The sequence below is a fragment of the Phanerochaete carnosa genome (assembly GCF_000300595.1).
Source record: "Phanerochaete carnosa HHB-10118-sp unplaced genomic scaffold PHACAscaffold_3, whole genome shotgun sequence".
Classification (NCBI taxonomy): Eukaryota; Fungi; Basidiomycota; class Agaricomycetes; order Polyporales; family Phanerochaetaceae; genus Phanerochaete; species Phanerochaete carnosa.
In genome coordinates, this window is record NW_006767630.1 from 651,888 (window position 1) to 673,885 (window position 21,998).

Consider the following 21,998-nt stretch of genomic DNA (forward strand, 5'->3'; position numbering starts at 1 on the left):
TTCCACTTGAGTATAGTTCATCTGCTCCGGTGTTTTAGCCACACTAGTGTCTTAGCCACGCCATCAGGATATACATTTGTACAATAAGCAGAATCAATAGCGAATATTTAATAACTCAATGTCTTAGCCACACTGGTGTCTTAGCCACGCCATCAGGATATACATTTGTACAATTACATTCCAATGCTTTAATACCTGATAATTGGCTACAATATTACAGCTAAGACTTTGAGGTAGAACAGTGGTATTATAGGGCAATTCCAGCCTCACATTTGCAAGGTCTTATGCCTTAGTGGTATAGCGCACTGCGGTTACTTTCGGGCTGCGGGTTTGATTCCCACTTGTGCCATTTTTTGGGCTTTTCGGAAATTCTTCAGCGTGTCTTAGCCGCTCTTGGGCGCTTCTGGTGGCTAGTCCGGTGTAACTTAATAAGTTCCTGTGTCTGGGCCGCCGAACTGAATCAGCTCAGTGAGTACAATACATGACGACCGCCTGGCAGGTAGCCTGACCATTGTTAGTCTTCTCCGCGCTCCGTGTATGCACAATACGGAATCAGAACTCAATATTATTCACAATTGCTCTGACTCTGAGTCTCGCACCTGTGGTTGCCAACGCTGTAAGTACAATATTCCTTAGGAGTCACAAGCTTACAAACTTGATACCGATATGCCCCCAAGTATCACGCATCCCATGTCTCCTTGGAACATCTTCCTCCACCGATTGGCATATGTACCGGGAACCCCAGCTTCTCTGTTGAAGTGAGCGACCTGTAAGTCAATTGCTCGCCGCCATAGTACGCACACTCAGCTCAGGCTTGACTTTGTTAGCTGTATGTTTCTGCCATCCCGTCAATGTACCTATTACTGACTGCTGCTTTACAGTGCTATTTTTTAGCCGCATTTCTTTAATCGCCGCAGATTTGCTCGTTCTGGTCGTGACGTGGAGGAAGACCTACTGCCAGTATAGAGAAGCAAGGTTACTGAACATAAGGTCTCCGTTTGCCACATATCTCATCCACGATGGTAAGGTGCTCCTCTTTACACCAGTAGCGAGGGTCTTGACCTCACATTAATCCCCTTAGGTACAATCTACTTCTCGTAAGTTTCAGCCTTCGATTACCTTTGTTGTTCCCTCGCTCATACTTACTCGCAGTATCCTTCTGGTCCTAAATGTCTCTCAGATCCTGTCCTTCTACTTTGTAAGTGACCCACCACCAATCACCCCCATCCGGCCTACTGAATACCTACAGGTCTCCACAACCATTGTCACCGCATTTGCAAATATAATGGTGAGCCTACCGCCCATATTTATGGTCCTCTGACATCTCAACATCAACCAGCCGCAGATTCTGGTTTGCCGTTTCATGATGAATCTGCGGCTACTCAACCAGGGCACGTCCACTAACTCCGATATCGAAACGTCTCAGCAGCTGCCTTCACCGCGCACGCTGACATCCAATGACGAGGCAGCCCCGGATTTTATGGGGAACATGGGCGAGCCCCTGGAGTACGGCCAGGATGACGAGAGGGACTACGACGCGCATATCGGCAACGATCAAGCTGTAGCACACTCTGCAGAAGAGCTAGCTGTCTCAGCAGACGTCCAGCGACTGTAAAGCGGAGCCACCAGTGATGTTATGGCACAGGTCGTTTTTGACTTAAACTTTAATCCTTGGATATATGCATATTTGTCTCCTCCTATTGCTGGATTCTCTGACTCTAGTAGACACTGTACTGGTCAGATGAAAACGAGTGTTATCCGTACTCGGCGCCACTTATTTACAAACTTTTGTCCCTGATATCCTCTGAGGCGCCGTGAATCCAACGTATTTAATACACATCCTAACATAGTACTATGCTGTCTGCCCGGGACAGGGCATGCTATGATATAATCTTCGGCGTCGGCTCATACTTCCGCGCTGGTCTCACGATGCCTTGCGCCGCCCAGCTCTGCGGAACCGTTCTCTTCTACCCAGAATTCATCGCTCCAACCATCCTGCAAAGTCTCCCCAATGTTGCCCAACCGGTTTGTTGACTTTCTGAAATGCAGCGTCGACTGTCCTTGCTGCCGATCGGTAATGCGCACAGAGTAGCCCGGCACCGTGACCTCTGAGTCGACCGTCCGTAAGTTTATCATGAAGCGGTTGATGAGTATTAGGGGCTGTGCGGCCGGTTGGTGAGCATCAGAAAGGTAAGTGGAACGTAGGGTACCCACCAAGATTGTGATAAATGCCGACACGGGCGATACGTTCTTAGGTACGGCATTAGACAGATTTTTGCAGACACATAAATACTCGTCTCTGAGACATACCGTAGAGGAGTTGTAGGTCAGCATTTGAGCTATATTTAACACTAGCAGAGCCCTATATTTGTCATCGCTGATGAGTAATACACTCAGGCAGGCGGTTTTGCTGGCGTGCTCACATGAAATAGATAGTCCCCGCATAGGTAGCTAAGTTTCAGCAATGGAAGATGTGGCGGTGTCTGGAGATCTACTGACCATCACGCAGCAGACACGCCGTCAACGACATCGTGATGTTGAGTCGGCGACTGTACTTCCAATGTCCAAACGTCTTGGTCCAGGTTAGGACAAGCACTATCGTGTCAGCAAGGACGACTGAGCTGCGGGTGATATATAACACTGTGAGCAAGTGCCGTCAGTACCTTCGACAAGGTAATAAATTTGACCGCGAATTTACTTCTGTGAGGCAATAGATGAGTACCAAAAATCATAAAGGAGATATGCGCACTCACATACTGCTTGTGTGTGCAGAGAACCGCGGCTCCAAGGCGCATCCAATACCGGAAGGCGGTGCCACTACAATACTCGGCTTGGACACTGTGGCGATAGTCTGTACAGAAGTGTCATGAAGAGCACATATGGGATTCAGGCGGAGGCTATGCGCACCAGGTTAGTCGCAAACGGCACCATACTTAGTATGAGTACGAGTAGCGCCCAAACGTAGCTCCGGTCCCAGATTGCGAACACACGCAGAGCAGAGAAAACTGGTGCGGCATGTAAGCTAATGGACGCCGTGGATTCAGACAGGCTGCGTGAGGCTTACGTGCGATCTGGACGAACCCAAGAAGGACGACTGTCCTGTCCATGATACTAATTTCTGCGCAGCTATATGTCGTGTTTTGGTAAGTAATATGTTACGCACAAGCCTCAAATGACCAGGCTCACTCCTGTAGAAGGCATATTTTAAGATTTTGCGCAGCCAAAGACATTCGAGGCTTACATTCGGGGTTTTCGGCGCAAGTCGCAAGGTAATCGCGAGGAGCAAAGACCATCGTACCGAGCTGAGAAGCACTGCAGATGCAGTGACGGGTCTCTTCCAAATAATTTTAATCTCGTCGCCGATAGTGATGAGAAATTCGTAGACGACGAGACCTGAGGGACAAATGGTGTGAGCAGAGCATTCCGAGTCGGAAGCAAAGGATACACTTGCATGAGATAGCAACAATGGCATACTCTTCCACGAGCCTAGGGGATGGAGGTATGAGCATTGATTCATCAAGTGCGAGCACGGACGCTGCTCACAGCTGCGAATAAGCTTGGGTGGGAGCTTGGACTGACTGTACCGACATGCCAGTGAAATAAGCACTGAAGCGAGCTGCATTGTAGAGACCACCACTTGCATGTTTATAAGCAATTTGGCCAATCGTCTATCTGTGCTTATCCTGTTACGTATACTATTATCGCCTGCGCGTTTCGCCCTAAGGGCCCTGGCACCGAAGAGTTCGGCCCGCAAACCTAAATACAAACTGGCCTAGTTGCGAGCAAAGGTGGCGGACTTCCTTATGTCCATCTTGATCCTGCTCACTTTCAGCTGCCGGTCCGTGCTATTTGGTCTATCCATTATACAGTTAGATGGCTACGTACAGCGTCGACAACATCACTCACCCGTCAAGCGTTCCAGATTCGGGACTGAGCAGGAGTGCGCACGACAGCTGGAGAGAGAAACAGCAGAGAAATGAACGTCTGGCGGGCGCGAGAGGAAAGGCATGTTGACTCCTTTGTCCGCCAGGCTTCTTTGATCCGTGTTAGGGCGCACTGGCAGAAGGGCAGATACTTGGTGGCATTACAAGGACAGCTAGTCTAAAGTAGCTTTTCGAAGTGGGCGTGTTAATGAGCTAGAGCGCAACTCGGATAACGACTACTTCGAAGCGATGTGCTCGACATGAAGCTGAAGAAGGCACGACAACTCCACCTTATCTGCGGACGCGCGGCGCATCAAATGATGTCATCAACGGCATCTCTTCGATCCCCCGTCTGCAATATAGCACTAAGCAAGCCCGTCTGTTGACCGGTACCCCGTCGCATCGACAGGTCAGCCGCCGCCGCCCTCGGACGTACAGAGAGAGGCCCTCCTCCTGCCTCCCTTCTCCAACACCGTGCTCTCCCGGAATCACATACTCACCTCTTCTCAGGCAGCACTAATACGGTTTCTCTCAGCATGATTTGGATTGGTCCTGTGGCTTGGGCTTTGCGGGGTCCGCCGGATCTCAGCCGCCTCTTCGACTGCACACTGAGCCGGCGACGGCAAGCACTCTGCGGGCGATGCTGGGCGGAGCCGTCGAGGATGAAGTCGCTGTGAACGCCTGCACAGACTCATTGGGTGGTACTCATACGATTGCACGGTTTCGGAACCGGAGCGTTCCACGCGAAATTAAATTTGAGCTTGAATCCCGGAATGTGCCGTAACTGCTCTGAAGCTTGAGTATGCTTTACGCGTTACAGGACAAAGGCTTGCCCCTCCGATATAGTTAATCTGCGCGCGAACATAAGCCACTAGCCTCCACGTAGCGTCACATGCTGTAAGCTTGAGAACCTGTATCGGATCCCACTCAGGACCGCGAAGTTGTCCCGCCAATGACTATTTAGGAACAGGCCCAGTGCCCCCAGCCGTGCATGCATGCATATTGCAAGATGCCACTTCGTCACAGAGATAACTTATACTTATACAGACGTTAAGGCACGTCTATGCTATACCTGAGAAAAGTCTTGCTTCGAGGAAATACTACTAGTATTAGTAGGACGAAGATCGCGCTCACCAATTGCCTCCCCGAACATAATTAATTGTGAGTAACACTGTAAAAGCTCCTTATGCATTTCGTTAGAAATGAAGATAATAAAATCGTTATCTCATTAAGCCACTGTGACAAGCCGCAAAGCCGAGTTTATCTCATTCCAGGCAGTCTAGAACATACCATCCGTGCTGGTTTATCTGTGCGATATTATCAATTATGCGTACGCACTGGTCCCACGATTTTCTGCCCCGTCTGCTTCTGCAGAGCTATTCTCTTCGTCCCAAGCATCGCCGTCGTCCCAGCCATCTTGCAGCATCTCCCCCATGTTGCCCAACCGACCCATTGACCTTCTGGGATGCGACGCCGGCGGTACTCGCACCGGAGGTACTGGCTGCAGATCAATAATAGATATGGTGTAGTCCACCACTTCCGAGTGGGTCGTCCGTAGGTTGATCATGAAGCGGTTAATGAGTACCGGGGGCTGCGTAGCCGATTCATGGGCATCAAAGGGCAAACATAATGTGAGGTACGCACTAGAGCTATGATAAACGGAGTCATAAACGATGCAAACTTAAAGTCAAATGTCAGCCATTGGCTCGAGCACTCGTGTTGGGGACGCACCCCAGAGAAGTTATAGGTCAGCAGCTGTAGTATGTTCGTCACTAGCAGTGCTCTATATTCGTTGTAGTCTATGAGCAGTCCATCAAATGAACGGTTTCTCATCACGCTCACATGAAATAGATCGTTCCTGTACGGACAGCTGGACTTCAGTTCCAGGAGAACCCGAACGTGGATGGAAGACTGCTAACCGTCACGCAGTAGACACGCTGTCAGAGGCACATGGATCTTGAGGCGACGGGCGTCCCTCCAATGTCCAAATGTCTTAATCCAGGTCAGGACGACCACAATCGTGTCTGCGAGGATGAGTAAGGCGCGTGTAACGTATACGACTGCGCGCGAGTGACGTCAGGGTCTCTGAAACGCCCAAAGCCTCCAACAATGGGACGTACACCTATATCATGAGAGTTGAAGTTTGCAAAACAGTAGCAGAGAGACAATGCACTTACATGATGGTTATTTCAGTCGAAAACGGCAACTCTGTAACGCACGTCGCACCAATGTATGGCTCTACGACGGGAATAGTTTTTGTCATCACCTCAGCAATCTGTACACGAGTGTTACAATATAGCATGCGCTAGATGTGAGCAGAGACGACACACACCAGGTTTGTCACAAATGGCGCCATGCTCAGCGCGAACACCAGCAGTGACCAGGCATAACTCCTGTCCCAGATCGCGAAGACGCGTAGGGCGGAAAACACTGGCGTGTGCAAAGACAAATCAGCGTGTTTTTCGCACTCGAGCAAGCTGCATAAAACGTACGTGCAGTCTGGGCATATCCAACAAGGGCTAGTATTCGAGACAAGTTACCTAACGGTACGCAGCTGTATTGGCGGGCTCCGATTAGCAATCACTTGTGCATGGACTTCGAAGAGAATTGAATTACTTCTATATGGAGCATCGTTTAGCGTCTGAGATTGCTAGAGAAATCTAAGGCTTACTGTTGGGATGTATGGCGTAAGTTCCAGAATAGCCGTGAAAAGCCAACACCATCGTATCGAACCAAGAAGGATAGTGGATGCTGTAACAGGTCTCTTCCAGACAATCCTAATCTCATCACTAATAGTGATTAGGAGCTCGTAGATGATGAGGCCTGGGGACAGACACTATGAGCAGCGCACTGGTAGGAAGCAGAGGGTGTACTTGCACGAAGCAGCCACTCCGGTATATGCGCCCTCGAGAGCGATGTAGCTGTAGGGAGCAGACATGAGCATTAGCTTGTCAAATGCGAACAGGTGTGATCCGTAATGCTCACAGTTGCGCGTAGCCAAGAGCCAGGCCCGACTGCGCCGACATATTCAAAAGTAAGGCCCGGGTTTGATGAGGAGGGAGGCAAGCCACAATGAGGGTAGGCTCTCAGTTACATAGTTTATATGCGACCTGGTTGATCTTCTATAGAATTTAGTGCTGTGGATACTTCCATAGCTCTCGCCGGCAGTGCTGCGTTGAGGACTCTCTGAGTACTGGAAGAAGAAGCTGGCTCGCAGGCACGGATGCAAGGATCCTCTTATTTCCATAATCCAGTCCACATCGCCTGCGGGGCTATTCACAACGCTTGTATTTTTCACAAGTGTTGAATACCATAATATGCATGGCTATGCACGGTATCAGAAAATCTACCGTCCTTTCAGTTTCTCGGTCCACGGAGCAGTGCAGACGACGCCGGCCAACAGCAGAGCGATGACGCGTGGGAGAAAAGGCGCTTATCCTCCGAGAAAGACGCTCTGCCCCTTCAATTCGTATCGACGGGCATAACATGTACAGAGCCAAGGGAATCAGGCACCCTGCTCAGTTGTGTTATATTCGAGGTACTTTTGACTAATGTTAGAAATTTTCAGATGGTTCATACCAGTATTACACGTCCCTTGCTAGCTTTAACTATTGTTGGCTCAGGCTGGCCACAAGTTCACAACTCGAGTATCACCAAAGTCGTACTGTCGAGAATTTTAGGAGGGCAAGCTTGGCATGAATTGTAACAGCTTGCCGGATTGACTCCCCGACAGTTTCAATCCGAGCCAGCACAATACTAGCTCCCGGGTATCCAAGCGGGAATTCGCGGTGTTTCGTGGTGTGACGGACAACATTGGCGAGCCCTCGGATGATGCACCTGCCTGCTGATGCTTGATAAGGACAGCAACAGCTCGAAGGGATGGGATGGTACAAGACGCTGCGAGCAAAGAATTGAAATTTGTTGCGCCGGATCTCTTCGGGGGCTTTCGCTATCGTGAAGGTGTTGAGGTGGGAAGCGTACTTATGTGTTCACTAGTAAAATTAAAGATTGTTGTGGAAGTAGGTGCTTCGAAACGCATCACTCGACTGAAATCATTCGACAGCATTTGCGGCGATTTCCTTTGTCATACGCGTTGTAAATATTGCTGTGTACTCGGGCCAAAGTACTTTCTAGTATAATTTTCATCGCTGGCTCATGCTTCTGCGCCAGCTCCACTACGTTCTACCTCGTCGATTTCGTCGCCGTTGGCCTCTTCGTCCCAGTGCTCGTCGCTCAAACCGTCGTACAAAGTCCCCCCAATATTACCCAGCCGGTCGGCTGATCTCCTGAACTGCAGTGCTGACGGTCCTTGCTGTTGATCAGTAATGCACACAGAGTAGTCTGGCACCTCCGAGTCGACCGTGCGTAGATTGATCATGAAGCGGTTAATGAGTATCGTAGGCTGCATGATCAGCTGATGAGCACCAAGGCGGCGAACGAAGAGTTGAGAACACACCAGGGTTACGAAGAATGCGCCCATGGGTGACAAGGCCTTAATTACAACATTAGAAATTCGCTCGCGCACTCATATCGGAGACATACCATAGGAGAGTCGAAGGTCAGCAGCTCAGCAATATTAATTGCCAGCAGAAACCTGTATGATTTCCTCCCGTCAGCAATCACTCCTAATGGACAGCGCTCTCGTCAGGCTCACACGAAATAGAAGGTACCTGCGAGGGCAGCCGGACTCCAGCGGTGGGGAAAGTGAAGGTGAAAGGAAAGCTACCGACCGTCGCGCAGCAGACACGTCGCCAGCGACACTCCCATGTTGGTGCGGCGGACAATCCTCCAGTGTCCGAAAGTTTTGATCCAGGTCACAACGAAGACAATTGCATCGGCGAGGAGAACTGAGCCGCGTGTGATGTACAAGACTGTGAGAAGGTGCTGTCAGAGTCTCCTAAAATCTGAAGGGTTTTGATTGCGAGACATACGTCTGCATCGCTGAGTTCGTATCTGGAGATTGCGGTAGATGGATATGCCTACTCACATGCTGCCTGTTCGTGCAGTCACTGACCTGTCCAAAACACATGTCGCGCCGATGAGCGGATTCACGGCGAACATGTACTTTAATCCCCTCGTGGTGATCTACAAGGAGGTATGAACCGGTGTGTACGCGGAGCTTGAGAGAGGACGGCACACACCAAGTACGTCGCGAGCGGCACCATGTTCAGCGCAAGAACTATCAGCGACCAGACGTAGTTCCTGTTCCAGACTGCAAAGACGCGCAAGGCGGAGAAGACTGACCAATGAAAACTGAGCGCGCGTTTCATATTGGGGCAAACTGCATAAAGCATACCTGCGGTCTGTATGAACCCAATGAGGATGAGTACCGAGCAAAAGATATTAATCGGCGAGCAGCTGTGTGCCAGCTTCTAGTGAGCTATATTTTGCACGCAGGCTTCAACCAGACTGGGCTTACTCCTATAAGGCTCAGTTTAGTATTTGCATAGAGAAAAGGTTCTATACATACTCTCTGAGTTGCTGGTACAAAGCCTAGTATGACCAGGAGAAACAAAGACCACCGTACTGAACCAAGGAGCACAGCGGATGCAGTGACCGGTCTCTTCCAGACAACCTTAATCTCGTCGGCGGCGGTGATCAGGAGCTCGTAGATGACAATTGCTAAAGGGCAGATACCGTCAGCAGAGCACTCGAAGGGGAGAGATACACTTGCATGACGCAGCTATGAATGTATACTCTTGTAGAAGACTGGTAGACAAAGTTCTGGGCATTGGCTCATTAAGTGCAATCAGAGGTGCCACTCACAATTGCGAGTAGACTTCGGCAAGAGTGTGATCCGAGTGTCGAGGCATAGTGAACGCGAGGAGTGCAAGGAGGCGAGCTGTATCTAGGGTGGACCCTCGCCCGCAGAATTTATGAGAGGCTCAGCGGGTCTTCTGTCAATGTCTATGCTGAAACCATCAACGTCTATGCTGAGACCATCAACGCCACCTCTACACACTAACCGCTTTCATTGTGCGTGATTCTCGCCGGCAGCGTTTTGCTCGGAGCTGGCGAAGTATCGGCCGAAAGGGTCGGCCCGCAGACACGGAGATAAGATGGCTCACATGTGAGCGAAGGCCACAGTTCTGAAAGAAAGAAGATTTTGAAGCTCTCAAGTACGGCAGCTAAAATGGGACTCCTTAGTTCGTTGTGACCTTCGGACCCGGATGAGTTAGACGCAGCTTGCAGGAGGGCTCCTCAGAAACGAGGAAGTAGACGAGGCGTCGGCAGTGCCCAGGTAGCTGACAGTTAACCCGGGATGCTCCCATGCGCATCTAAAGATTCGGCTAAGCGTGCTTGTTACGCCTGATGGTTCGCAGGCCGCGGGCGCGAGAGAAAAAGCGCTTACCAGAAGAGGAAGACGTTCTACCTTTTCGACTCCATCGGCAACTGCGGGCCTGCGTGATACTTGCGGCATCGGAAACGAGACAGTGACTCGATAGTGTCCGACGGATAAGTCCGCGCCGTCCGCCTGGCATGCGACGTGAAGTGGTTGTTCGAAGGGAACATGCTGATGAGCCAGAGGGCGACAGCTACGCGCCTCATAAGGATAAGTACGCTCGACATGAGAAAGAAATAGGACGAGGCTGACTCTCCTCCGCTGATGTGCGGCACATCGAATCATGTGACGGCTGGAGCTGTGCGGGGAGTGTTAGATTCCAGCGGTCCCTTCGACAGCACGCGGCAGCGACCAGCGCTCCAGGCACTACTTGGCGATGCCGCTTTGTTGCTTTTGACGGTGGAATCGCTGGGGATGTCGGAACAGGCCTGTTGTGACACTGGGCCCACTACAGGTCTCCCTTTCCTGAGTGAGCACTTGTGCCACTCCATCGTCGACCATGCGCTGATGACGACGGACAGACGATGCTCAAAGTGATCAATGGTTCGGAGCAGTCGACCGCTTCAGTGATTCAGAGCCCACAGCAAGTCACTTTTCATCTTGACGGTGGTATCTTCCTTCTGACCCCCAGCTCGGCTGTAGTCGCTCGTTGGCTGAACGGTTTTCAAACTGACATTGAGAGTATAGTCAAAACAAGGAGCTACTGGCTGCGAGCCACACAGCTGGAAGCGAACCATGCCATGCAGTGGCCTGGGGAAAGGTGAGTGCTGCTGTCTTATTGAAATCAAATGGAGACTCACCAAACTACGCTGGGTCGCTCCCCAAAGCCACAACGCTCACCATTCGCTCTCAACGAGGGCGCGACGAGTCGTGTTGAAATATTGGTGGCCTGCACGCAAGGGTGTTGCTGCTCGGAAACTGGAACGTCCCACGCGAGACGATCCCGGAACCGCCCAAACGTGCTGTGGCTGCCATAGAGCTTAAGCGCGACGGATGGTAAGCACTATCACCTTCTGGCAAGAATCTGAGCGACGACTTACACGTTACAGTAATCATCTGTGCACTAAATTTGTATTGTCAGTTCGTTCACGGCAGCTCACAGGAGAATCCCAAGGGCTTGGATTCCGTTCTGGAACGCGATTGTCCCACGCGAGACTATCCCTGAGTGGTCTCGGATTTGCTTTGAATGTATCCATGCCATAAGATTCCATACTGTTACACACAAACAGGTATCCTACAAGTCATCAGTGCCATCCAATCATACGGCCAGTATAGTGTGGGGCGTCAGCTGTTACAGTGTCATGTCCGTGTCTCTGGCAGATCTAGCGCAGAGTCATCATGGTTCCAAGGCATGCCAACAATCCCAATTGAAAGCTCCCCTAGCTGTTCAACACCTCCATTATTGGTAGCTGGGGGGATTCCGCGATCGAGCGAGGGCATCGAGATGAGAACCGCGACCTGCAGCTGATCCACTTGACCCTTGTCGCCGAGCCCGTCTTTGGGAGGGCTATGTCGCATGGGGTCAACTAAATCCAACCACCACTCCTTGAGATTTTGAATAGGATGCATTCGGTCCCGCGGAAGTCGAGGTGACCCAGAAGGTGATGGCGTGGGTGCGATGTCCATGACGGGTACGCCGCCTCTACGAGGCATGCGCTGGTGCATGGGCGATTGGGGAGGCCAGGGTTGCGTGAGCTCTGGATCTTCGTACGGAACCTCGACCACAGGTACTTCTCTACAGAACCAGGAAGAGAGCGGCTGGAAGCCTGTCTGAGCGCCTCGTCTTCCGCCGGTAGGGCGCAAGCACTCACCTCCATGCCTTCCCACTTCTCTGGCTGCACGCATCCATCTGGATACATGTCCCACAGCACGGGCTTCCGGGGACGTATGCGCTGGCGGCGCTGCGGGAGCTCGGGGACGGGCAGGCCGAGCCGCCTGCGGGCGAAAAAGACAATACGGCGGGCCCAGAGACCGAGGCCCATGAAGCAGACGAAAAGCGCGAGGAAGGCGACGAGGAAGCTGAACGGGACGCTGTTGCGCGTGTTAAGATCGTCTCCGTCAGGGTCGCTCGCCACCGTGTTCGTCGGCGCCGCGTTTGCTGTGGTTGCCGTCAGCGTTTGGAGGGCCATCGCTGCTGCACGCCTGCAGGGTGGTGGCTCTGGGCAGAGAGTCCTGTGGGCCCAATGGAAGAGCGTGTTTCAGGCATGAGAACAGATGCTCAAATGTGGTGGAAAGCCGTCGAGAGCATGTGAGAATCAGCTGAAGCTTATCCTGGTCTCTTACCTGATCGGGTATTTCGATCAAACTCTGCGAAATCGTTGCGAATATTCCGTCTGGCGCTGTCCGCCTGCTTAGGACCTAATCCGCTGCATGAATCACTACCATGGTGCCATTAGCAGAAGATCCGTTCAAAAGCATACAAATTCCCAGACGAGGCAACCCGGGTGGATGCCGCGCCCAAGCCGCCGGGAACAGCTGTTCATATCACTTCCACAAATTGCTGCTAAACACTCACGCCCGAGGAAACTACCATCTAAACTTGTTCTAGCGTGCTGCGGACTATCTTGCACACCCACGGAGCTCTCGCAGTCATCAGCATCCGCGGATATCTGCGTCTCTTCTAGCAGGCGTCCTGCTGCGGGCCAGCACTACTGCTGAGGAAGTCGTAACGGCGGTCCGCCATGCGCAGCAAAACACTAGGCGCCTCGATCGGTGGCATAATATGCAAACATGTTTCTGTAAGACTGAACCACGTGAAGAGGGAGATGTTTGTCTATACAGTATGGGACGGCCGAAACAGGATCGGATATGGACGGCCGTACGATCATGAGCACCTCAGAGCACGGCGCGTTACCCAGCAGCATCCTCTTGCAAGGCGAGCCAAGGATGTAGCAGTACCTCTTCAACACTCGGTCGTGCGCATGGTTCCATCTTCAGCATGGAGCGAAGCAATGAGACAAGTCGCGCAGCATCACTGCTTGCGGTACTGTCATCTACTATCTTCGGCACGTTCTCTGCATAGTGCTCTATGCGCTGCGCCCACTCTGCATCTGCGGTCTCTTGAGATATGCCTGAGTTTCAGCTTGTGATCAGGAAAAACCTTCGCGTGATGCCACAATTATGCATACCGAGTTTTTTTAGAGACTCGCACGAATCCCAGTAGCTACGCCACGAAGACGGAACTTCGCCGCAAAGTGTGGCCATTTTACCCAGTGTCACGTCGTTGGCAGATGCTAAACGGAAGAGCGTCGACCCGAAGACAATCTCGTAGATCTAGAACAGCTCGTTAGCAGTAGGGTTGGGAAGCGCAAGACCGATACTTGCCGTGCATGCCAAGCGACCAGATGTCGCTTGCGAAGGCTGGCGGAGGGTCGATTGAATGAACGACGCGCTCGAAGAGAAGTTCAGGTGCGCACACTGCTACGGGTGTACATGATGGACGCGGCTGCTCGCTTGCTACTAGTATCGCTAGCCACCAATTGACAGGTAAGCACTGCTAGGTGTCATAAGGAAATAGGGTCTCACCGTTACCAAAATCAGCAACTTGCGCGCGGAACGGCGTCTCGGCGAACGAGGAGTCGTTTCTCAACAGATAATCAAGGATTGATATGGGTCGCACGAGGTACGGGGGCAGTGAGTCAGGGTTCGAGTGCGGCCTCGTCGGGAGCACAATCGTGCATTCCGGATTGCCGAAATAATCAAGGATGTCTCTCGAAGGATGGTCATCGAGAGAAGGCAGGGCGATGCCGATGTTACTAGAATGTATATCTGGTGAAGAGAGCTTGAATCAACACAGCTCGGATAAATTAATTACACCGACACTTGCCTCCATGCGCGATGCCATGGCGGTGTATGATAGCAAGACCATCAGCAATCTGTCGGCATAAATTTTTGACTTGCTTCCGCCCAGCAGGCAAACATACAGCATCTTTTAAGCTTCCCAAAACGTTGTGAACGAGTACGGCATGTCTACCGTTCGGCCCTTGCAGCGTAAAGCCGTCGAGGAGCTGCACGACATTGGGCGACTCGTCCGTAGGAAGTCTGGCAAAGACGTCCAGCTCATGCTGGGGGTCTGCGCGTGCAGCGCATATTTTCAACGCTACATAGCGTGTGCTACAGAGGGCTCACGGGTTAGGATAGGCCGCAGGCATATACAATGTGCCGTCACTCACCTTGATGACGTCGACGACCGGTGTAGAGTTTCGGCGAGCCATACCGTCGCGAAAGCGCCATGACCAAGCTTGTGTAAGATGCGATATTGCGTTTGTGAGTTTATTCGCTGTGGGGGCATGATATCTCCAAGACGAACAGGATGGTAGCCTCCCGGCGCATACTGTCTGACGTCTTCGAGGTCATCGTCTGGGTCCCAGAACAGGGAAAGCTCCGTCATAGCCAATGCCGCGGCGATATATGGACTGGTCAAATACAAATCTACAGAGGCGGGATGTCAGCAGGCGGTAAACGGCTTCGGCGGTTTTACCTACACGTCCGCAGTGATGGCCGGAGAGAACAAGAGCTTCAGGAGTCCGAGCGCCAGCGTCGTGGCGCCGATATCGGGAAAAGCGAAGAGCAGTCCGCAGCAAGCTGAGCTTCGTCGAAGTGAAGACTCTTTGCTTGACACATTTGTAATACGGCGAGTGCCCGACTTCACGTACATATGGACTCATGCATCTCCGGACACCAAACCCATCAGAGTTACTACATGATTGCCTGCAGGCACTATGAGTCTGGATAATGCGGGGGACGAGGACGCAACAAATACAGCAAGCATATATCAACACACAAGCGTGGAAGGTGTTTTTCCGAGAGCTTCCTATTTTTTACATATTTAGCCTGAGAGGAGCATCTGAAGGTGTGGCATCGCCGAGGAATATGAGTCAGGAAATACGCAGGGTCGCCCTCGAGCACATTCCCCGCAGACTGAGCTCTGATGTTCTGTTCCATCTCAATCTTTCCATCCTTCTTGCTATCCAATTTCCTGGATATTGGCAAACGCTATCTTTGCTAACTTACATGAGCTAATGAGTGCCATACCCTAGCCTGCATCATTACTCTTCTCTTCAATCCTGGGTTTGAGAGTTCGACTCTCAGCTTGTTTGTTCTGGACAGCATGCGACCATCAGCAGCTAAAACTACTTCCGCGAGATGCTGTACTCGTACCCACCAAACACCTCCAGTGTGACATTATAGGGCTGACAGAACGCGTTGAAGGCACTGCGGCCAAGGTCACTATCCGACGTCCAAATAATGGTCTTCCGCTCGTACGCGCGAGAACTTACTGTGCGGTGTAAATCATATTGAGCAGCTGTCTTAAACAAGGGGCTTAAAGGCATAGGAGGGCAACATCCTTCGTAGTGAAAACAACACGCGGCTTGTGGCGCGTTGCGGACACTCTTGCACCGGAGTTATCGGAGTTCAAAGATACAAAGTGTATTGAGGTGAGATTTTGAGGCGGAGCTTATCGGAGCGCGTGCGGCATTCTTCGATCCGCCACAGTTGTCAAACGTGGAAGACATCCTCGACCTCAACCTCAACTTCCTTCTCGAACTCTCGACTCTCCTGCTTCTCTCCTACATATATATTATACCTGCTAAAACTCTGTTCATCGTCTCGACCTGCTGGCAAGACTGTCGTCACGTTGCCATATTTATCTTAGATCCCTCGGTCCTTCCCTCGTCTCAATCCGCTCTTTTGTCCGGCTTTCATGAGCAGCAAGAATGATACCAGGTATTCACCCAGTCCTCCCGTGATGATGCAAGTTAGTCTGCATGTTTAGTCTCTCTGCGTCTTCTCATACATGTTGTCTGTCCCGCCTGCGCAGCGACCTTACAGTTCTGATCGTAGGCGTAGTCCTTCCCCTGGGCCCCCTCCCGCAGCATATCCGACATACGATAGATACATTCCCCCACGCCAGAATGTCTTCTACCGAGACCCGTACCCAAACAGCTATCGGCCCGGTCCTGAAGCTTGGGGACCAGAACGACCTTATGCTGGAAGCACTTCATCCCCTGACAGGTATCGCCCGCCAAGACATGCAGAGGGTAACGATTGGGGCCGCTCTTCCTGGAGACCTATGGAATCACTTCCGTGGCCCGACAGAAGGCCTCCGCCGCCACCTCCACCAGAAGCATACGAGCCGACTTGGGGAAGAACTCGAAGGGACATGCTTGCGCAGCCCATGTTTGAACCTTCGGATAGCTGGAAACAGTCTCATGGGATCAATACGGATGTTCCAGATGGGTGCGAAAAATTCATTCAATCGTTACACTTCCCCTCATACCTCCTCTAGGGATGGAAGAGATTGGTCGTACGATAAGTTTTCACCTGTGCACGACACGCGAGAACGCTCTCCAGAACGACCTCCACCTCGAGAATTCCCCCCACCATATTCCTCAAATGACCGCAACAGGCGATTTTCAGGCCCACAGGAGCAGAGAGAAGCGCATCCGTACGGTCCACGATCTGATTCTTACCGACCTCAGTATGACGACCGTAGTCCCTGGGGCGCCTCTTCGTATCATCCCGATGGTGCGGAGATGCGTGCTCGAGAACAGCGACCTTCAGCTCGCGAATCTCGCTTCATCTCAAGAGGTGATTTCGGCGAGCGTGTGCGTTTTTCTCGAGAGCGGTCCGTCGGCGGTGGGTCCGTGCATGCCAGTCCCCTACCCTCACCAATACGAACCCGCACGAATTTGCCCGACCGTGTCCCATTTGGCAGCCATTCGAGGTCTGCATCAGGGTCGTATCCTCACAGTCCAATGAACAAAACCCAGTCTCGCCCTTCCTGGGACTTTGAGGCTCCCCTACCGCCCAAGATGTCGCCCCCCGAATCCCGATCTCGCTCAATCTCGCAGGAGGTATCATATCATCCGCCTCACAGAGGCGACTATACTTCCGAGGCCAACGGCTGGAAGGACGGCCGCTTGCTGCGTGAGGCCTCTGTGGAACATTACGCGCCAGCAAGTTATTCTCATCGTTCTCAGTCTGGTTCGCCGTCCCTGGAGTATCGTCAAGCCTCACCTGCGGGACGATATCTGTCGTCAACACCGCCGCACCAGCATGACGACTATGCCAGTTCCGCTTATCCTTATCAGCCTGATGCTTACGATGCGCAAGCAGCTCCCACGCGTAAGGATCGTCATCCGTCGGTGAACGCGACGAGAAGGCAAGAGTCAGCACCACAGATTGCAGCAGACCATGGAAACGACTTCGGTATGTGATTTATATATTCAGGTTCTGTTGTTCAGGGGACCTGATATCTGCTTTGCATAAGACGAACGACTTCTCGCGAAGCGCGACGATGAGGACCAGCCTTCATTCGCCCCTGTCCTGGCCATAAACCGTGATTCTGTGGCTGATTACCCGCCTATATCCAGCGGATCTCAACAGGTTGCGACTGCGACGGAAGCTGCTACCAAGATTTTTACTGGCGACGAGGAGATGAAGTTTGTGGGGCGGAGCTTTAGGGTCTCAACCGATCAAGTTGCCATCACCCGCGACTCAAGTTCTCCGGAGCCAGACATTCCCTTGGCCTCCTTAGCGAAGCAGAGCTCGATAGCACGTTCCCCTATGTCGATGCCTCCGACTCCCATTCTTGAGCAAGGCGAGCCATCGAGTCATGGCGAGCCAGCCATCCCATCCGAAAGGTTTCTCGCGCCGAATATCAGGCCGGCAGCTGGCGAGTCCATGCCTCTCCAGGACGTCCTGCGTGCTGTGGTCATGCTACGACTTCAGCATGACCGGCAGACGAAGGAGGAGCGCGTCACACCCGTCTTACTCGACAATCTGTCCAAGGTTGTACCGCCGGCGGTGCCTTGCATGCCCGATGACGTCATCCGAGAGGTAACCGCCGAGATGCGGCACAAAGAGCGAGGTCGGGCACACGAAGAGACGAAGCACTCTCTCCAAGTACGGTTCGCTCAGCGACAGGCGGATCTTACCAACAAGGTCGCCAGGTTGAGAGAAGAGTACCTCGGCCTGCATAAGCAATGGCTTGTCCAATGTAGCAAGCTCGATGAAGCGGCCAAAACTCTTGCACTCCAGGAGGCCGCTGCGACGGCCGGACGTACGACTCGCCGCTCCTTAGCAACTATGGGCGACGCCGTACGGTCCGATCTCGAGATGGAACAGATCATCGCGTCTCTGGGCAACGAAGAGTTGACGGATGCAACCCACCTCGGCGCGAAGAACGCAGCTGTGATCCCGGACATGACCAGCGTAACGAAGGGCGAGGTCGAGTGTCTGTACGACGACACGAACAACGAAGTTGAGAATCCGGCCGAGTACTACGCCCCGACGACGGGCATCGACGACTGGACAGAGGAGGAAGTCGCCGTCTTTCTTGACAAGTTCGCCGACTTCCCGAAGCAGTTTGGGATCATCGCGGACTTCCTGCCATACAAGACACCGACGCAATGCGTCACGTTCTACTACCTGCACAAGAACAAGCACATCGACTTCCGGCAGGTCGTCGCACGCCGGGCGGTGAAACGAAAGCGTGGTGGGCGGAAGCAGAAGAGCAATGCGCTGCTTGCCGATATCCGTAAACGAGACGAAGAAACGTTTGCCAACGGAACCAGCAGACGCAGGAGAGTACCACCTGCCGCAGCGAATGGGGAGTCAAAGCGCGCTACGGCACGCCGCTGTGCCGCTATTGTCCAGGAGGATCCTGCCACTGGCACACCAACACCCGAGCCCGAGAACGAGCCTCGCAAGCGGAGGCGTCGCGCACCACAGCGTATCATGGCTGCAGATCAGGATGAGACTGTCGAGGAAGCTGTGAGATCCTTACTTGGTATGCAAACGAGCATAGCTGATGCGGTCTGTAGGAAACTGACTCCAAGCCCAAGCGTGTGAGGAAACCTCGCAGACAGGCGAACATGTCTGCATCTGCGACCCCCGTCAATGCCACTCCTCTCGATACCCCTGTCATCCCTGACGGACCCGAGCCAAACCCCATGGAGGACATCGTGCTGTCGATCGGTCAAGCCGGCTCCTCTCGAAGGTCCACTGGGAGCAATTTAACTTGGTCGGACGATGACCAAAGTATGTGCTTCGATACTGTAATATATACAAACGCTCACTATCGAGAGAAGACCTCTTCTTGCATCTCCTCTCGCAACATGGCGATGACTTCAAACGGATTGCCGCGTCTATGCCCAACAAGGTCTGCCTTTTCAACATCTATAATATTGAGCTACGTTCATTAGAAAACGGTAGACCACGGTCCAAGTAGGCGCCTTCTACCGGGCACATGCCGATGAAATGAGTTTGGACAGGATTGTCGCCAGTGCGCCCAAGCGATCGCCATCAGCAGAGCCGCAGCCCCAGGGTGTATGGAAACAAGTCACATTCAGGGGTGTCCGGCAGTACCAAGATGCTAGAGCTCCCGTCGAAACCTATCAGTTGAGTTCGCCTCGGCACAATATTGATCCACAACTCATTCAAAGATACTTGTTCTCATCTAGTCAAGCTTTGGGGAGTGCTGGTAGCTCTGGGAGCTCAACTCCCATGTCTGGTTTTGCCGGGCCCGGCTCTGGCATGGCCTACCGACCGAGCTCGTATGAAACGATGCAAGTGCCGTACGCCTTCAATCGCGTGCCATCGCGTAGCTCAGAAGAGGGGATGCAGGCCGGTATGACCACGATGCCGAGGGACCACCTCAACAACCCGTCGCCATTCGCACAGGGCACGCTCACGACGCGTTTCTCGAGCTTCCCGTATCGGAACTTCTCGCCCTCGCACTTCACAGACAGCCAGTCGCCAAGTTTCAGCGGCGTGCAGAGCACGTACGCGCAGAATAACAATGTGTCGAGCAGCGCCGCGCATCATCACCACACAGAGCCCCTCGCCGTGACGACGAGCGTGACCAACTCAAGTATGGCGTTTGACACGGTGCCGCCTTCTGTCCCTGCTCCTCAGGTGTGGACTCATGCCCCGTTGCAGACTACCGATGACCTTGTGGCATACCTGGAACACCGCACCAGGCTGGCACAGCAGCAATGATGTGATTTCGGACCTTGCAAACTGATTTTCCCCTCTCAGATGAACGCGTATTCGTGTGCTGTCGTTTGTTTGTACTTTTTCTCCTCTGTGCTCTAGCCAGTGCTTAATCACGCATGTACATCCTTCGTAATTTTCAAAATACCTCAGCATCGTAATACAAAGACACTCGATCTATGTCATCATCATCGTGTGATAGTGAGATGCAGCAAGTAATGCGAAGTTGCGGAGCTACCCGGGTTCGCACCGCGCGGGTCAGCGCCTGCCCTCGACCATAATGACGTGGTAACCAAACTGTGTCTTGACGAGGGACGAGCAGACAGGACGGTCGACGGTGGAAGGCTCCAGTGCGAAAGCAGCGTCTTGGAACGCTCCCTAGAAAGCCAAATATCCGTCACCGGCCGTGGCGGCGCGTATCCGCTCTGAACCTACCACCATGGACCCTCGGGTCATCCAACCAAGGCTACCGCCAGCTAGGAATCGTGTGAGACAAGATGAGAATCAGATGTTCAGCGTAATCCTTTACCTTTCGCCTTGTCCTCCGAGTACTCCTGCGCGACCTTGTCGAATCTCTGTCCCTCCTAACCGACGCAAATATGAACTCCCTAGGAAAAGCTGCATGCAGGATCAACACCTCACCTGGATCTTCTGAAGAGCTTCAGTAGCCTTCGAATGCTTTTCGCAGAGGATGTGCCGGACGTTGATGGCGGTCGCGGGCTTTAGTCCGCCTTTCCCGCCCTGGATGCATCGCGTAATCGTTGGGACATAGCTTTTCATTATAGAAAACGACAGCTACCTTCGGTTTCTCGCCAGCATCGTCAGCTTTGCTAGCGGCCTTACCTCCTTTCTTGTTGTCGCCTCCTTTGTTGGCGCCCTTAGCCATTGCAATACTAGTGGTCGATGGAGGAAGGAGGACCGTGGACGTCCTGAGGGCATGCGGTTGATGCGCGCCACCAAGTCTTTGCCAAATAGTCGTAAACACAGGAGCATCGGAGAAGGAAAGTATTATTATTGGATGTTGGACGCTCTCGGAGCCTGATTCAATGGCATATGATATTTTTGGTAGACAATTTATACTCTATCTTATCAATGAGAGTAATGGCGTTGTTCGGCGGCACATATTGCCGCCGGTTCGGCTTGAAACCGCTGTTCGAGCCAAGCCGAACCGAGCTGAGACATTGCCTCGCGACTTGCGGCTGCTCAATCTAGCTTCTTGCGAAACATTAAGCAAGTCGCGACAGAATGGCACGGGGCTAATTAGTTGATATTTTCAGCTGAAAGAGGCACGAAAATTGGTATGAGAATAGAAGCTAAAAAGACCGAACACTTTCTGGTAAAAACATACAATAGGTAAAACCTGGAAATAGGAGCCAAACAATAAAACCTTTTTTTGGTGAATCTTGTTGTAAAAAGCTGCTTTGCTTGCAGCAAAAAGGGGTAAAAATACCACTGAGCTATCTATATATAGAATAATAGATATATTTTCTATTGAGATAGGTACAAAAAAAGTATATGTCTACTATCTATTTGCTTAAATGGGAGAGCTTACTTTTGTCACAAAAAGACTGTAATACAAATACATTAACTATTTTTTGGCGTCGCCGTGTGTGCCCTCTGACACATTCACTGGTCGCCCATTGGTCACCCACTAGTCACCCACTGATCTACCCGCCGGTTGCCTGAACAGCGCCCGCAAACGCGAGCAGGTCGGGCGATGCGAGTAGAACACA

General features: G+C 52.2%; 9 protein-coding genes across 9 annotated transcripts in view; 2 read left to right on the forward strand and 7 right to left on the reverse strand.

Annotated features, from left to right (window-relative positions):
- The window catches only part of PHACADRAFT_90889 (uncharacterized protein), a gene marked incomplete at both ends in the record, with an annotated part of 15,370 nt that extends 13,755 nt beyond the window's left edge, over positions 1-1,615 (forward strand). Inside the window, 5 exons of the mRNA XM_007392870.1 lie at positions 265-328; positions 519-620; positions 813-1,054; positions 1,109-1,288; positions 1,340-1,615. Coding sequence (XP_007392932.1) covers positions 265-328; positions 519-620; positions 813-1,054; positions 1,109-1,288; positions 1,340-1,615 — 864 coding nt within the window. The remainder of the gene's footprint in view (positions 1-264; positions 329-518; positions 621-812; positions 1,055-1,108; positions 1,289-1,339) is intronic.
- A 193-nt stretch (positions 1,616-1,808) lies between these two features.
- PHACADRAFT_251281 (uncharacterized protein) lies at positions 1,809-2,475 on the reverse strand. Its single transcript, XM_007392871.1, has 4 exons — positions 2,424-2,475; positions 2,311-2,362; positions 2,215-2,250; positions 1,809-2,160 (listed from the first exon to the last, which is right to left on the reverse strand). Coding segments are annotated over exons 1-4 (345 nt in total). The 5' UTR covers positions 2,426-2,475; the 3' UTR covers positions 1,809-1,905.
- Positions 2,476-3,040: 565 nt separating this feature from the next.
- PHACADRAFT_89855 (uncharacterized protein) lies at positions 3,041-3,472 on the reverse strand (the record flags this gene model as incomplete). Its single annotated transcript, XM_007392872.1, has 1 exon — positions 3,041-3,472. The coding sequence occupies one exon, from the start codon at positions 3,470-3,472 to the stop codon at positions 3,041-3,043; it is 432 nt and encodes a 143-aa protein (XP_007392934.1).
- Positions 3,473-5,176: 1,704 nt separating this feature from the next.
- PHACADRAFT_251282 (uncharacterized protein) lies at positions 5,177-6,945 on the reverse strand. The gene is made up of 10 exons (XM_007392873.1): positions 6,909-6,945; positions 6,801-6,844; positions 6,592-6,746; positions 6,416-6,477; positions 6,256-6,353; positions 6,101-6,198; positions 5,843-6,045; positions 5,655-5,781; positions 5,568-5,603; positions 5,177-5,514 (listed from the first exon to the last, which is right to left on the reverse strand). Exons 8-10 carry the CDS (start codon positions 5,754-5,756, stop codon positions 5,248-5,250), a joined length of 405 nt encoding a protein of 134 aa, XP_007392935.1. The 5' UTR covers positions 5,757-5,781; positions 5,843-6,045; positions 6,101-6,198; positions 6,256-6,353; positions 6,416-6,477; positions 6,592-6,746; positions 6,801-6,844; positions 6,909-6,945; the 3' UTR covers positions 5,177-5,247.
- Positions 6,946-7,987: 1,042 nt separating this feature from the next.
- Positions 7,988-8,335, reverse strand: PHACADRAFT_251283 (uncharacterized protein). The gene has a single exon (XM_007392874.1). It carries the CDS (start codon positions 8,329-8,331, stop codon positions 8,077-8,079), a length of 255 nt encoding a protein of 84 aa, XP_007392936.1. The 5' UTR covers positions 8,332-8,335; the 3' UTR covers positions 7,988-8,076.
- A 654-nt stretch (positions 8,336-8,989) lies between these two features.
- On the reverse strand, positions 8,990-9,549 carry PHACADRAFT_89998 (uncharacterized protein; the record flags this gene model as incomplete). Its single annotated transcript, XM_007392875.1, has 2 exons — positions 8,990-9,204; positions 9,390-9,549. Coding segments are annotated over 2 exons (375 nt in total), but the record flags the coding sequence as incomplete, so codon positions are not given.
- A 1,905-nt stretch (positions 9,550-11,454) lies between these two features.
- Positions 11,455-12,418, reverse strand: PHACADRAFT_251287 (uncharacterized protein). The gene is made up of 2 exons (XM_007392876.1): positions 12,078-12,418; positions 11,455-12,024 (listed from the first exon to the last, which is right to left on the reverse strand). The coding sequence occupies exons 1-2, from the start codon at positions 12,393-12,395 to the stop codon at positions 11,566-11,568; spliced, it is 777 nt and encodes a 258-aa protein (XP_007392938.1). The 5' UTR covers positions 12,396-12,418; the 3' UTR covers positions 11,455-11,565.
- A 538-nt stretch (positions 12,419-12,956) lies between these two features.
- On the reverse strand, positions 12,957-14,656 carry PHACADRAFT_170828 (uncharacterized protein; the record flags this gene model as incomplete). The annotated part of the gene is made up of 6 exons (XM_007392877.1): positions 12,957-13,337; positions 13,395-13,539; positions 13,652-13,734; positions 13,792-14,034; positions 14,093-14,379; positions 14,439-14,656. The coding sequence occupies 6 exons, from the start codon at positions 14,654-14,656 to the stop codon at positions 13,117-13,119; spliced, it is 1,197 nt and encodes a 398-aa protein (XP_007392939.1). The 3' UTR covers positions 12,957-13,116.
- A 1,321-nt stretch (positions 14,657-15,977) lies between these two features.
- PHACADRAFT_251288 (uncharacterized protein) lies at positions 15,978-21,148 on the forward strand. The gene is given in 14 exon segments (XM_007392878.1): positions 15,978-16,024; positions 16,088-16,506; positions 16,556-17,478; positions 17,540-17,869; positions 17,888-19,044; positions 19,095-19,311; positions 19,362-19,432; positions 19,486-19,670; positions 19,734-20,143; positions 20,212-20,643; positions 20,701-20,741; positions 20,795-20,849; positions 20,908-21,008; positions 21,067-21,148. 7 exon segments carry the CDS (start codon positions 17,836-17,838, stop codon positions 20,220-20,222), a joined length of 2,085 nt encoding a protein of 694 aa, XP_007392940.1. The 5' UTR covers positions 15,978-16,024; positions 16,088-16,506; positions 16,556-17,478; positions 17,540-17,835; the 3' UTR covers positions 20,223-20,643; positions 20,701-20,741; positions 20,795-20,849; positions 20,908-21,008; positions 21,067-21,148.
- Positions 21,149-21,998: the final 850 nt, after the last annotated feature.

Excerpts from the sequence above, each read along its gene's own strand:
- PHACADRAFT_251283 (XM_007392874.1), bottom strand. The coding sequence starts at position 8,331 with ATGCAGCCTACGATACTCATTAACCGCTTCATGATCAATCTACGCACG.
- PHACADRAFT_251287 (XM_007392876.1), bottom strand. The coding sequence starts at position 12,395 with ATGGCCCTCCAAACGCTGACGGCAACCACAGCAAACGCGGCGCCGACG. Across the intron at positions 12,025-12,077 it reads AGAAGTGGGAAGGCATGGAG|CCGCTCTCTTCCTGGTTCTG; the intron begins GTGAGTGCTTGC and ends ACAGGCTTCCAG.
- PHACADRAFT_251282 (XM_007392873.1), bottom strand. The coding sequence starts at position 5,756 with ATGAGAAACCGTTCATTTGATGGACTGCTCATAGACTACAACGAATAT. Across the intron at positions 5,604-5,654 it reads TGACCTATAACTTCTCTGGG|TTTGCATCGTTTATGACTCC; the intron begins GTGCGTCCCCAA and ends TTTGACTTTAAG. Across the intron at positions 5,515-5,567 it reads CTCCGTTTATCATAGCTCTA|CCCCCGGTACTCATTAACCG; the intron begins GTGCGTACCTCA and ends TCGGCTACGCAG.
- PHACADRAFT_251281 (XM_007392871.1), bottom strand. Across the intron at positions 2,251-2,310 it reads TGACCTACAACTCCTCTACG|AACGTATCGCCCGTGTCGGC; the intron begins GTATGTCTCAGA and ends GCCGTACCTAAG. Across the intron at positions 2,161-2,214 it reads CGGCATTTATCACAATCTTG|CCCCTAATACTCATCAACCG; the intron begins GTGGGTACCCTA and ends CCGGCCGCACAG.
- PHACADRAFT_251288 (XM_007392878.1), top strand. The coding sequence starts at position 17,836 with ATGTCGATGCCTCCGACTCCCATTCTTGAGCAAG. Across the intron at positions 19,433-19,485 it reads CCGCGTCTATGCCCAACAAG|ACCACGGTCCAAGTAGGCGC; the intron begins GTCTGCCTTTTC and ends AGAAAACGGTAG. Across the intron at positions 19,671-19,733 it reads GCTCCCGTCGAAACCTATCA|TCAAGCTTTGGGGAGTGCTG; the intron begins GTTGAGTTCGCC and ends GTTCTCATCTAG.